Source organism: Pelecanus crispus, chromosome 5 (assembly GCF_030463565.1).
Source record: "Pelecanus crispus isolate bPelCri1 chromosome 5, bPelCri1.pri, whole genome shotgun sequence".
Classification (NCBI taxonomy): domain Eukaryota; kingdom Metazoa; phylum Chordata; class Aves; order Pelecaniformes; family Pelecanidae; genus Pelecanus; species Pelecanus crispus.
Genome location: NC_134647.1, coordinates 56,496,979 through 56,511,861, shown reverse-complemented (window position 1 = coordinate 56,511,861; position 14,883 = coordinate 56,496,979). Strand labels below are relative to the sequence as shown.

Sequence of the window (14,883 nt, the reverse complement as noted above, 5' to 3'; positions counted from 1 at the left end):
GTTGTCTTTCCTCGGAGTCGGAGGAAGACTTCAGCTCTCAGGCAGCAGCAGGAATGCCCAGCCAGGACAGACAGGAAGAGGAATCAGGAACAGCTTCAGCAGCAGGAATGCTTAATTTGTCTCAAGTCATTGTGAAACTGCATCCTCTGCTTTTACACCTGGAGATATTTTTTTGTTCTAAAATAGAATCATATGGTGACTGCTGTTATGTCTTGGATGTTTTGGGAGTCACAAGGTACTGGAGAGATGATCTGAATAAATGCCTAAACCTTGCAGTCCATTTAAAAATCTAAATTAGGTCACTTTAATTTGGCCTGTTTTTTATGTTCCCTTTGGTCTTTAAGGTAACATAACTTAAATTCAATCCAAAAGGAGAAGGGACAAAACAAAGTAGTAATTCTTGCTTTACTTATGTTTGCTTTCTGCATTCGTGAACTGCAGAGGACACAGTTCACAGCAGGTGTCCATATCTTTAGTAGTCTCCGTAACTTTTTTAGTTCTTAATCCAGCTCTTGTCCTTTGCCAGTGGTTCTCCTTTACACTGAGAAAATGCTTAGTGCTGACTTCCAAAGCTGAGCCCTGCTCGTAGACATGCTGCAGTGCTGCCATTGAAGAGAATGGAGGAAACTCCTCCAAAGGAGCCTTGTGACAGAGTGAATTTTCCATTCCTCTGAGGTCTCTGGGATTTTCACAAGGCTGTCTGACTCACAGCGAGGTGCTTTCCAGTTAGTTTAGTTTTGGAGCCCAGGCCATATCACATCTGGCAGTAACACAGTTGACAAGAAAAGGCACTAAAGACTTCTTCATTAGAAGGTCTCTCACAGGGGAACTAAACTGGATAGCAACTCCCTCTTCTGCAGGGACAGTGACCAGAAAGTGTTCCAGAGTGTAGTTAGGTGTTATTTATAAAAATTTGTCTGGGAATGTCAGAAAGGTGTAATCTTACACTACAGAACATTTTATTGACTGTGGGATTGAGCTATTTCTGGTAAAACGCTTAAATGAAAAGCATATCTCATCACTTCATTGCTCTGTGCTAAGTATAGCTTGTAAAAACCACCTGTGCACAGAAACACTGGGATTGGAACAGCATCAATGTGAATAGGAGCACTTTTGGCAAAAATAAAAGCAGAAAAAGAAGCCGTATTCCCACCACTTCTAGGAGCCTTCCTGTTACGGGACAGTTTGCACCCCCCCCAATAGGCTTAGAACTTAGAAAAGTAATTAAATTCTATGATTAGGGATTGGGACTTGAATTCTCAATTACAAGCTCTCTTCTTTAGTATGCTGCAAAATCAAACTGTGTTAATATATGCTAGCTAACTTCAAGTTTAATATATGTGGAACTGGTACTCTTTCAAATTAAGTTAAATGGTTATTGTTAAACCCAAGGTAGTAAAGCTGCTGGAGCCTCCCAGGGTGGGCTCTTGAGAGCTGGTGCAGAGAGGCTGAGACCTTGTGAATTTTTATTGTGGGTTTTCTGTGGGTTCCTTGCAGTCATTATCCCATCTTTCACTCATTCCCATACTCACCTTTGCATGTCACGGATTCCCTGTAAGGATCCATGATGGGGTGAGTAAATCCGCTTGGATTTATAAGGTCTACCTTTAAAAAAAAAAAAAAAAAGAAAGAAAAAAAAGACACATCAGCTTTTAAAACAAGGCAGCTTTACTGTTGATGGTATAATGAGCAAGTATTGTGGCTATGAGTCACAGTTTGTGTAGAGGTTTCAACTGGTTTCCTCTCTTTTTTCTGCTCTTAAAACCATTGCCATGCTTTTCAAATATAAGGGTCAGACTGAAATGGTAGGATAGCAGTAGTTTCAGAGGCACCCTCCCCTCTACAGTTACTGCCCAGTTTAATGTCCACTGAGAGCAAAAGCAATGCTGCAGGAACTTCTGGCATTTTCAGATGGACCAGTGCTGTATCCAGTGTGGTGTATCCTCAGAACACCATATGGTTGCCATCACCCAACCAAATCAGTAGTGAAATTATACAGCCATTTCCTCTACAAATTTGTAAACTTTCATACACGTCCTCTTCGAACTGGCAGGGGAAACCAGAAGCAGATATGGCAAGACCTGATTCTCATTTACACCATGATCTGTGCTATGTGCTTTGCAGTGTTGGGAACTGCTGGGGTGAATGAGAATCAGCCCCTAGGCCATGAGTGCATTGCAGTAAAGTTCTCTTCCCTGGAGAACAGCTTCCTTTTGTGTCCAGAGGGCTGCTGAAGTTCAGCCCTGGCTGTCCTGAGAATCGAGTTCCAGCTTCCCAGGTACCGTTTCCCGGTTAGGAGTCATATGCCAAAGGCTGCGATGCTGCTCAGTGCAGGTTCGGTGGCCTGTGTAGGAGATCAGGAAAGAAACATCACACCTCTGGTAACAGCCAGACAGCCTGAAGCAATTATTTTGAAATTTTTAAAAAGTGTGGAATCTGTGGTTTATGAAAGAAAAGTTGGCTCTGGCTCTGTCAGCCCAGGGTTTTAAAAAGTCCAGCTCCTTAGAGGACCTGGACAGGGCAGTCTCTGAAGTTGCATGCAGCTTTTTGGGCTTGTGAAAGCACATTTTTGTTTCACACATACAAAGGTATGGCCAAAAGCTTGCCTCTAAACAAGGTCCAGTGTCATCTCATTGACCTGAAGTCCCTGAAGCTGTTCAGAAAAAATGTTTGAAAGACAATACATGGATTTGATGCCCAATTTTTTATGCCCCAAAACCACTTGCTTTCTATCTGCTTCATCTTGAGATCACTAGGTGTGGTTGGATAGTTAATAGATAAGTTTTTAAGCTGTCAGGACATGTTGTACACTACCAAAAAGTAGTGCCATTAAAGAAAAATGGTGCCCCCGGCAGCTTTGGGAAGCTGCCAGCACTTCAGTGGGATGTGGGAAACTCCTCAGCCTGTATCGGCAGTGGTTGTAATGTGGTCCTAGAATCACAGCGTGAAGATTCAGGCTGGAAGAGATTGAGGCATGATTCCCTGGGAGATCTCTTAGTCGTAAACAGAGATGAAAAAACGCCCAGCTACAGTGTTTGTTTACTGTAACAAGTCTTCTGAAGCTGCCTGGACAGAGTACCCTTTGGCATGCTGAGGGCGCCTGGCTCTGTTTGCCCGCTCTGCTCTGGCAACTGTCTTTGTTAGTTGTGATATTCTAGCACATAGCTGGTTTCCAAGGCGATGGTAAAGATGAAATCTCCTCATCAAGGCAAATTACGAGAACAGCACATTAAGGTTTTCCTTTGGTATTTAATCCAGTCTCCTTGGAGCTTTTATTCCTGTAAAGTAACAAATGTCACTTGTTTTCAAAAAGATCATCCTTAGTTCGTCAGAGATGGATCTCCTAACAAAGAGCAGGGCTCAGTCGGACTTCTTGATGAAATCTTTGTGAGAATTGAGATAGGGCCTGTCTTGCAGGAGTGGAATCATGGCTCCCACGTGGATCACATCTGTGCAGGGTACATGCTCCAAAACACTGGGTAGGGTCAGAGGCATGGCTTGCCCTTCAGTAACATGACCAACAGTGTTTGCATAGGCAGTGTTCTAAATACACTGTAACAAAGCACGTTTAAGTCAAGGTACATTAATTTAGGTAATACTTTTGCTCAGGACACTAGAAAAGGTTGTCCGTACCTAATCACAGCAGCTAAGAAGGTAAGAAAAAATCTAGGGGAATTGATTTGCCAGGTAAGTAACCTCAGGGATAGGAGGAAAAAAAGTTCATGCTGAGAGCACAGAGCCTTGGCGGGCTTGGAAATCTGTTCCTTTGTGTCTTGTGTCACTCGGGTATCCCTGAAATGCATGCACATCTCCTCTACACATTCCCCATAGCACTGGTAATATTTTTCTCCAGCATGGGCATGCTGCAAGGATTAATTCATTCATGTTTCTTTCAAACACGCAGAAATGGAGGAGGAGCTCTGCAGATTGCCTATAGCAAGGTGGCATGCTGCTCCCCAGGGAGGCATATGTTGCTGGGTACAGTGTTGCTGATGGGACATGCATTGCAAAAGCCAAAACAAGCCATATTGCCCATTCTAATGATTTAAAAGCCAGGAGTCCAGCTTATGAAATGATGATAGTTTAAAAAAAAAAAAAAATATCAAAAAGACCCTCAACTAGCATGTTTTCTCTCTGTTTAATGAAACTTCATGGTGTGCAGTTGTGATGTTTTCTTTATGTCCTTCAACTATAAGAGTTTTCATGCATCTAGGTAGTGGGGACTTTGAGAACCAAACCACATGTCGCAAGACTCAGGCTGAAGCTGCAGGAGCAGCCAGTTTTGCTAGCACAGTGGAACAGAATTTCCATTGCCAGTTGACTGTGGGGGTTAGAGATACATGAGGCTCCAAAGCTTAATCCCTGTTAGAACCCGGACAACGCTGATTTTATGTAAGAAGCCTTAAAATCTTTATAGCAGTTCCATGTGGTGTTGAGTCCAGCAGCAGATCAGGCATTGAATTAGCTAGCAGAGTACAAAGATTCAGTGAGGAAATTCATTCTATAGGGGCGCCTAATTTCTAAGTGTTTACATCTCTGGTTAATTATATTCTAATAATATAGTGTCCTGAATGTTTTGTGGTGGCAGGGACCTAATAAATGTGATTATTAATCAGAATTTTAACAAGTAACAGCTTCAGACTTTATCCCCAGGAAAAAAAATGTGTTTCTGTATCCCAACTTATTAAATTAAGGTAATGCACTTGTGGTTGGATTTTTAGTATCTGTATCTCTATTTATTTATCTGTCCATCTCATCTGGCTTCAACATCACTGAACTGTAGAGATGATCAAAAGCAAAATGAGCATGCTGAAGCTGGGGTCTCATTTGAAATACTGTCTTTCCAGGCTGATATTTTTCCGGTCATTCTGCCAGCAGTCTCAGGTCTGCATTGTCTATTTAAATTGTCGTCTCATCTAAGTGAAAATCTTGGCCCAAGCCAAGGCCATCTGTTGTTGGGTAATAGTTGTGATTTATTCTGCCTCTGGTTGACGTTCATGCTCATGGGCCAGATGCTGACTTGCAAGATTTGCTTTTATTCATTTTCAGTTTTATACCATGTGTTAGTATCGCAAACAGCATTTTAATTTTAGGTTTGTTTTGTCTAGTGTTTAAAATTAGGGATGAGTAATAGCATCACACACCCCTCTGGGATGCAATTCAGCATACTTCAGAACAGGATAGGACAGGAGAAAATACTTTACATTTTAGAAATGCATTCAAACAATGTTTCTAAATGTCTAATTTCTTCCTAATCACTAATCCCTACACTCATTTATGCTGCATATAAATAATTAGGTATTGCTTTCAAATAAAAGTTATGGACTGTTTGAAGACTTTTGGGCTTGAGAATGTTGTAGGTAGCTAAACTGTAGGCAAAATATTTATGATACTCTGCAGCATACCTGCTACTACCTTTGCCTTCAATGTAGAATGAGGGTAATTATGAAACTTTTCAAGTTAGGACTGATTCTCAGAGGGACACTCCTGCATATAAAAGATAAAGATTATTTAAGGAGATGGATAAATTTCCCTAATGCCAGATTTTTAAAAATGTCTCTGTAGTAGAGAGTTGCCAGTATCCAACTTCTAGGCAATCTGTGCATCTTGCACATTAGCTCCTGGTAGAAGTTTGAACTTAACAGCTGACTGGCTTTTTATATGTCTGCCTTCTCCAAAATCGATGTTGAAACACTGAGTTGTGCAGCAACTCCAGAGCGTGTTTGGATACACAAATGTGAATGGAAATCACTTCATTGTCTCACTGTCCGCTGTGGGAGCAGAAGGCTCTGGGTCTTTCTTCTCACACTGTTCAAACTGCTCCAGTAAAACAGACAAGTAGCAGGTGAATTGATACGTGAATGTACTACTTCGCTGTGTAGTTTTTGGAGACATTTCAGAGTCTGGATGCTAAGGGGGAGTTAATTTTAATGTTTTGGGTAGCAGAGCGGCTTCGTCGAAAGTGGTTCCCTATGCAACTTGTTTCAGATCCAGTGAGTTGATCTTGTTGGGTTGTGTTTGGAAGGATTGCTAGTAACAGTACATGTACAATAGGTATCAAAGTTTTTATCATATCAGTTTGTGTCTCTAACATAATTTTGTGTGGCTGAGCAGGATGTGTTGGACCTGCCATGATTTGTATAAAATAAGTTCACTTCATTAGGTTAGATTGAATTATAATATTGGCATTTTATGTATCTGTCTTCTGTCTTATATTCCTTTGATTCTGAGTGAGTGTAATTGTGATCTAGAAAACAATGCTCCTTTTGTTTCTCTGAGCCAGGGAAAGAAGACTGTCTGGGAGGGATTTATTTAATACAGCTTCAGGTATTTGGACGTTGGTTGACCAGTCTGAACTAGAACTCATTCTCATGATAGTCACTGGAGAGTAGCAGGCTTCTCTAGAGCTCCTGCCATGTCCAGTGATATCTTAGTGTAGAGCAAAATACCTGCTGGAGTTGCCCACTTCAATTGACTGATCTACCAGAAAATGACTCGGTGTTCTTGTTTTAAGCCAGAATTATGAGGAAGGAGAGCAGATAGTGGCGAATTGCTCATTTCTTCTTTGCAGCTCTTGAAACATCATTCACAGAAGTCTAAAATTAGTTGCCATTAAATCTAACTCCTGGTATTTAAAAAAAAATGGCTTCCAGGTGAGGCAGAACTAAGAAAGGTGAATTTTCCATCTCATTTTCAATGCAAGGTTTAGAATAAAGTATTGTTTTCCAGCAGATCAGTTTGGTGGAATCTGAACCTGCCCAGCAGTATTAGTGCATAGTTTGGCTGCATTGTAGTCATGGAAATGAAATTTGTTAACTGCAGAGTCAGTCTGAGCCAAGTCTTTGAATTTAACCGTGATGGAGGAGACACAGAGCTAGTAAAGGTCAAGTCTGAGGTATTTGCCCTGCCTCTGTAGTTACCATAGGACTCTTATGAGAAGTTGATACTGCCAGTGTCTGTCCTGTGGACTGCAAAAAGAGAATCGTAGGATCATTGAAATGGGTAGAGAAAACCTGTGGTGGTCTCTAGCCCAACCTTCTCCTCGAAGTGGAACTGTTGCCAACAGTAGATAAGGGCAGCCATGGCTTTGTATAGCTGGGTCTTGGAAACCTCCAAGATCCCCTGGCTCTCTGCTGACCTGTTCTAGGATTGCACCATGCTCTCGGTGAAAAACTGTTTCTGAATGTCCAGCCTGAACCTCCCATGGTGCAGCCAAGAAGGTAATGATACAGGAGGTACCTGAGGAATTTTCCTTATTTTGTTGCTATCCAAAAATTTGGCATTTCTGTCATGGCACTGCTGTTTATTTCTATAGAGGCACTCTGATTTTAAAGTCTTTGTGATAGTTCTTAATACATTTTATGCATACAGTAAATAAAGGTGCCATTATAAGCAAAACTAAGCCAGCATCAGTTAATGTACCAATCTTCAGATATTTTAGGAAAAAATAGTAGTTACTTGTAATGATTCACAGGTGATCATCTATGCAGTACTTGTGTTCTGCTAGGTAATGGTGTTGTGGACTCTCAGAAGCATTGAAAAAGAAAAAACACCAGGATAAGCATTTTTTAAGTGATGTTAAAAATAGTCATCAAATCACGACAAGGACATTGTTACAAAATGTAGTTTTAATGGACATCTTATCTTTGGCCTGTTCCCTTGGGAACATTGAATTTCAAGAACAGTTTTTCTGTAAAGTTCATTGCCTTACTGAGTGTTGTCTTAATCTCAGTGGTTCAAAAATGAAATGGGAATTACATATGTAGTCTGAGAATTATACCAGAGTGGTTTTATAATTTTGGTACCAAGATGTTTTTAATTACAGTCATTTATTGAAGTAATGTTTTCTTCGCATGGTCAGTCATTTGGTTTTGGGGGGGGATTTTTTTGGTGGGAAAAAAAGAGAGAGTGATATTTCTGCAATGTATCTACAGAATATCTTGATATATTTAACACCTAACTTTGTGTGTAACTCAGTTCCCTGAATCTTAGACGTAACAATGTAGTGTTTAGATATTAAAATGGGGAAAATAGTTACCCTGACATTAAGAAGTTAACATCTGTGTCCTGAAGAAAGTCTAATTCAGTCTGCCAAAAAGATAAACTTGGCCAAAAGCATGAGATGTTTGTGTGCCTGTTCTTACCCTTAAGCAGGGAGCCGAAAAGGTGCATGTAAAGTTTCTGAGTGCTGGGTTTGCAAAATATCGTAGGAGTTTTACAAATGGAAAAGCATGAAATGAGATGAGAGCATCAAACTGTTTCTGCTTTTTAACCATATGAGATAGATGCTGGCTCTTGACAAGTGAAAGGCAGATGTTCGGATCTGGTTTTAGGACAGTTGCAAAAACTTGTTAATGAGTCTCCACATGTCTGACATGGTGGCACCTGCCAGCTTTTGTTCTTCTCAGAGACACTGGGAATGAATTTGGCATTGCTGGGATTGGGAGAGGGGCTAAGCACAAGGGCTGGGATTTTCCATTAATTCTTTGGGACCTGGAAAAGATACTTAGTCATTGGCAGGTTTTTGTTTCACTTAGAGCCTGAGTTAGAAATTTAAACTCAATTTGTCAATTATATAAACAAAGTCTTTTGTTCCCAATTACTAAGTGAGAGCAAATCTACTTCCCTCACAATGCCCACTGTACTGAGATGGTGCAGTGAAGCAACCTTCTGTCAGGGAAGCTAAGCTTTGAAAGGCACGGGAAGCTTCCCTGGTCCTTAGTAGTCTTTCTTTGGTCCGTCTAGATCAGCATAGCACAATAATATGGGAGATGCCTGGACTGGTGTTTTATGTTCCGTTGCTTCTATTGGTAAGGGAAGAACCGTATTTTCCCAGGCTGCAAGTTGAGCAATTTGAGTTCAGCAACAGCAAAAAACCTGAAGAAGGGCTGCATTTTTCCCTGCAGGTCAGGTCCATATCCAGAGCACCTCCTGCAGATGCAACTTCCCCTGCTAAAACCCAGTGTAGTTAGTTTGAACACTGCTGTCTTACAGCCACCTCCCAGTTGAGATAAGCTACTAAAGCACAGATTTGCCATCAAACTTCCCTGGTAGGTTTTGTCAGCAGAGCTCATATTTCACACCCTGTCACAACCCTGACTGATACAGTCCTACTGCATGAGGCATGGGGTGTAAGAGCTTGACATAGATATAGCAAGATGACATATATATATAAAGCAGACAGCACTGCAAGTAAAGGTTCCAATTCAGCAAAGCCCTTAACCACATGTTTAAATATCATTGAAGTCAAGTTAAATTACTTTAATCATATACATAAGTACTCTGTTGAGCGAGGGCCTAATAGTAGATTCCATCTCTTTCACATGATCAAGGCTTTTTCTTATTCTGCTGCATGCGATAGGGATTTCTTTTCGGTTACGCAGCATGAGCAATTGCCGTGACTTTTGGAAGACTCCCTCAACAATTTGAATTCGCTAAGCTGTCGTAAATAGTTTTACGTGCAATGCCTGTAAGACAGAATGGAAAGGAATTTTCCCAGCTCTGTATTTCCAGGGTAGATTTAACACATCTTTTCCTCTATTTTTCAGGACCACCTGTTATTGCCAGCCACCACACATAACAAGACCAGAAGACCGAAGATGTCTATAGTGTTGCCAGCTGTAAACATCAATGGTAAGTCCAAAACGTGACAGAGAACGACAGAATAGTTTCAAAGACATGTGCCTGACTTGTACGTGGAAACCAAACTTAGACCAAATGTCTGTTGTTGAAAAAGAAGTCAAACTGGTCATTACTGGGTCTTAGTTGCAAAGGTCCCCGCTGGAGCTGGGGTGCTGGCAATCACCAGTGCCTGGTCACTGAGACTGTAACAAGAGGCAGCGTGACTTGGCCAGCAGTTCTGCAGTATCTCATTCTAGCTCCTTCAAGGACAGGGGTGGTGCCATCCAGTCATGGTGATTTATACACAGCTGATTAAGGGTTGCTTGAATGTGATCTAGCTTCTCTAACTTGGTGGCTACAAAGATCCCATCGAGTGTGGAGACTGTTGTCATCCTCTCATTTGGGTTCCTCCTACGCCTGCTTAGCAGGGCAAATTCCATGGCCTTACTGGTTTGTTAGGATGCTGACTGCCTTCCATTGGCTTCCTCAGCTGTTTACCACTCTGTTATACAACACACAGTGTGAGTGGGACCTCTCAGCACTGCATGGCCAGGATTAATAATAATAATAATAATAATAATAATGTTACAGTGCTGCAGGACAGCAGAGAAAACAGCTTTGCACTAGGGGCACAGGCTTATTAGCGAACAGAAATGTTCTTGACCTGCACTTTAGTCCCACGTGAAAGACAAGACATGAACTGTATAAATACATCATTAATTCATATGGTGAGGAACTGCCAAGTTAGGACACGTTTGGGGCACAGGGTCACTGTCACAGTCATCAAACGCGTCATGAATCCTGTAAAAGTATAAACTTTACTTTCTGGGTGTCTCTGCATGTTATGCTTTTTTAAAACTTATGTGTTTTACAGCACCAGTGAATCATAAACCCAAATATTTTTGTTAAATTCAAGCATGCCGAAAACGTTATCTGATGATGCAAATTTTGATAAACTAATACAAAAAAAAAAATCAGTTCAGGCTTTCAACATTTTGATAATTACATTTTCCCATGCAGTACAGTAAGTCAAGTGTGATAATCTATAACCAGCTGTCTTAGGGGAATTTTTATTAGATGTATCAGAATTATTTTTGGCATTTATCTGACTGAAACTCCCTTTTCATGTCCATTACAAAAATCCTTTTCTGGCTGAGCTGAATTATCACATGCAGATGGGCACTTTATCACTTGGAGAACAAACGCTCTTTCTAAATTACAAAGTACTTCTTTTTAACATGTTACTGAGTCTTACTTTACTTGAAATAACTTCAGTTGTTGGAGTAAATATAATTTGGAAAATCCACATCAGAATCCAGTGACAAATCTTATCCTTCATTAATAATGAAACATTGTGAAATTATAGTTACTTGAATTCTTTGGGATTTTTCTTCAGAACATCAGCATAATCCAGGAAACAAAAAAATGTCCAGGGATTTGGGCAGAGATGTTGAAATAGATGAGACACAAGGATAGCATTAAGTAAACAACGGCATCAAACACTGTTTCCTCTGTGACACTCAGCCAGGTATTAGGAAAAAAAATTGCAAGGTACACAAAAGCCAATAGGTAACTTGGCTTGATTTTTAATTTTATTATTAGTAGATTAGCTGGAGGAGACAATTCCCTAAAAAGTTCTGCCTGGAGAAGAACCCATTTCTCTCCTTTGAGAATATTGCTCCTCCACGCTCTTCTGTCTCCACAGGGACTGAGCACGTCCTGAACAAGCATCTGGTGACAGCAAAGCTTTCCTCCCAGCTGTCTGTTGTTCTTTTAAGCCCACCTCAATTCTTTGTCCACCTGCAGAGAGTTGGCTGCTAGAAGAGGATGGGTCTCCCTGGGATGAATTGGCAAAACTTTCAGTGAAAGAACTTGTCCCCTCCTGCCTTTTCTCGTGCCCGAGCCAGATCTCTGTGGAAGAAGGGAAACCTTTTCCACTGCCACTTACTTGCCCTTCCTTTTTGCTGCCACAACCCTGGCAGAGGAGATGAAGGGAATGCAAGTGAAGTGGCCTTTGCTTTGAAACTTTTTCAGAACTTCATCACTTGCTTTCTTCTGCAGGATCTTTGTCTGTGTACTAAAGTTTACCCACAACACTATTTCCAAACATGAAACAGCTTACAGTTCAGTCGAGAACCCTTTGAACTGCTTGGACAGTCTTCCCCAGCAGGACTGTCATCCTTTTCTGATTGCACTTTGATTACTTGAATGCCTTCTCAGCTCTGCTAGAGACTCTGCCTTTAGCTGGCTTGAGCCGTTCCCACCACCAGCTACAGGGACAGAGAACAGGTATGGGCAAAGATTAGGCAGTAAAACGAGTTGTCAGCCGCTGTCCTACATGACTCTGCATAGGAGGATAATGACATGGTTCTGCGAGACTGGTCTGGCAGTTTTCACCAGCGTGCAAAGCGGAATCAAGTTCACAGTTTGAAGAGGTTTTTCTTGGAGGGAAGAGTTGGGGTAAGTCCGGCCAGTGGCAGTCCTAGTGCTTTTCAGCTAATGGCAACTCTCAATGGAAAATTTTGTAGTAGACACATGCGTGTATGTGCACGTGTATGCATTCAGTAAGACAGAAGTTTAAGAGAATAACATTGTACAAAGCAATAACAGTATGTTAATTCATTTTCAAGATAAAAACTGTTCAGTTGCTCTGTGTTGGAAAAGAGTAAAAATGGCCTTTACCTTGTAACTTTCTCCTGTGTGCTCCTTCTGGTCAGCCTGAATTGCCCATGCCTCTGTGCGAGCATGAGGATAAGCCAGCGAAATCCCCACTGAGGGCTTCTGTGCAGGTGCACAGAAATATGTTTAAATATTTAAATGTGTTTAATATGTTAACATATGTTAAATATGTTTAAGCAGTAATTTTTTTTAAAAAGTATAGTAACTTGTTACATGTTGGTACATGTTAATCCTCCCCCTCTTATCCTCTTTTCCTGCTTCCCCACCTGGTTCCAAGCCCCTTTCCAAACTTGCTGAGCCACCCCCCTAGTTCACAGCCAGTACTTACTGTCAGCTCCTCCATTTCTACCTCCCCAGATGCTCTCGCAGCCCTTTACCCTTCTCCCGTTTCCATGCTGGCTGTTGTCCCTCAGTACAGCTCTCCCCTTGGCCCCTGAAGCCAGCCATGCCCATGTTTTGACCTGCCTCTGCCCAATGACAAAGCCCCAGCATTTGTGGACACATGCAGTACTCACAGAAAATCTTCCTGATGGTACCTAAGGACCTTAGGGTTGGTAAGTCTGGAGGGGAAAAAAGCAGAACTGGGTAGTCCTGGTCCCACTGTACAGGGTTTTGAGGGCACCATTGGTGTGTCTTTACTGAGAAGTTGTTCCAAGAAGAAATATCTTTCAGTTTCTCATGGGAATGAAAGCCAACTGCAATTTACAGTTAAACTCCAGCTTTTGTTTTTAAGCAAGTCATGTTTGTTATGCTGGATTGCAGCTATTATTTTAGAAATCTAACTATGCACTTGAGACCAGTTAAATCTCCAGTAGATTTCATTCCTAAATTTGCTTTTATTGTAATGCAGAGTCTTGTTGGCTCATTACACCAATTCCAAATTGACATATAGGCGGTGCCTTTCTTGAAGTTTAAATGAAAACAACTGCCATTAGCCTTCTATTTACTTAACTGCTGTAAAAAATGCAGTGGGTTATAACATTGGTCTTTGGATCAAAATAATCTATAGAGTACAGCATAGCTAAGCCACTCTTCCTACCCCAAGCACAACTCTTCTGTCTCTGCAGGATGCCTGTAGCTCTGCAGCGCAGCACACACCACCAGTAGTCCTCTCCTTGCAGCACACAAAAGTGAGAACATATGTACGTTCAGTGTAGGAGATAGCAGTCAACGCTTAGCCCAAGAAGCCACTTTCATTAATGCATTTCTCCCTAGGATTAGGTTAGATACTCTCACAGGTTGCACTTCCTCTTGGTAAGAGCAGCTGTAAACATCTGTGCAGGTGTGTACTCACCATGAGTACTGCTAGTCTTAGCAGCAGCACAAAGACCAAAAAGGCTTTTTTTTGTTGTTGTTTTGTTTTGTTTTGTTTAGGATCCCTTTGCAAAACAGTTCCCGATATGTGAAAGTCCTTAGGTTGTAGTGAGGTGGGTGTTGGTCTCTTCTCCCATGTAGTTAGCGATAGGATGAGAGGAAATGGGCTCAAGCTGCGCCAGGGGAGGTTTAGATTGGATATTAGGAAAAATTTCTTCACGGAAAGGGTAGTCAAGCATTGGAACAGGCTGCCCAGAGAGGTGGTGGAGTCACCATCCCTGGAAGCGTTCAAAAAAAGGGTAGACGTAGCACTTTGGGACATGGTTTAGTCTAGTCTACCCTTGATTGATTTAGTGTGGATTTGGTTGTGTAGGTTAATGGTTGGACTGGATGATCTTAAAAGTCTTTTCCAACCAAAACGATTCTATGATTCTATGATTTGCTCTTTCTAAATTGGGGATTGGTGTCTGCACTCTTAGCTAAACAAAAGTGAGAGACCTGGTAGGAAAGCCACTGGTGATATCCAAGACTCATTTTCTGGGAACTGGCAGCCATGACAGAAAGAGTTTTACATTTTATACAAATACTGTGCATAGGTTCTTAGTCTAATGTCACACAATGGGACTTGTCTTCAGTCTGCCTTTGAGATAGTTTGTGTGCCTGACTCTATAACTTGCATGCTTCTGGTTCTTAAGGGAGCATGTTCTCTTAAGGGTTGTTTTTTTCATGAAACACAACAGCAAAATAGTCTCCTAAAGGCAGAAATTTATTTTGAATGGGATGGCGATTTTTGCAAAGTCTGTGTGCTCTGTTGTGTTGGCCAGCTTCTGATCGCTGCCGCTTCCCTGAGCCTTCCTTCCTAGCATCCATCATCATACTGATGTAACAGACTTCAAAAGTGCTCTGAAATAATACACATTCTAGCTAAAATGGTCAATAACAAATCTAGTGGTAAGGCTTTTTGATCAGAACTGGAGGGATTTCTGCCATCAAACACCATGATTATTTGCATGCAGCTACAAAGAACGTTCTTTCAACTGACAGCCACGTGCAAAAGCCACTCACAGATGTCCAAGTGAAAAATCCATAAGGCAAACAGAACCCACACAGGCTGAGAAGGAAAATAAAAACAAAAGCTCTTTGGGAAGTGACAATGTTCTGTAAGTTCCCATGTCTTGGGGTTGAATAAATAAAGTCTCCAAGTTCCTCTGCCTTTCAGGGTCAAGCAAACAAAAGATGCCATTTCCGTCTTTCAGAGCAAGAAGCAGA

The 14,883-nt window shown here is 41.4% G+C and overlaps 1 protein-coding gene across 2 annotated transcripts in view; it reads left to right on the top strand.

Moving 5' to 3' along the window:
• ATF6 (activating transcription factor 6) overlaps positions 1–14,883 on the top strand; it is an 80,501-nt gene that overhangs the window by 51,732 nt on the left and 13,886 nt on the right. For both annotated transcript variants that reach the window (XM_075710600.1, XM_075710603.1), the window contains one exon: positions 9,549–9,633. In XM_075710600.1, the coding sequence (XP_075566715.1) occupies positions 9,549–9,633 (85 nt within the window). The remainder of the gene's footprint in view (positions 1–9,548; positions 9,634–14,883) is intronic.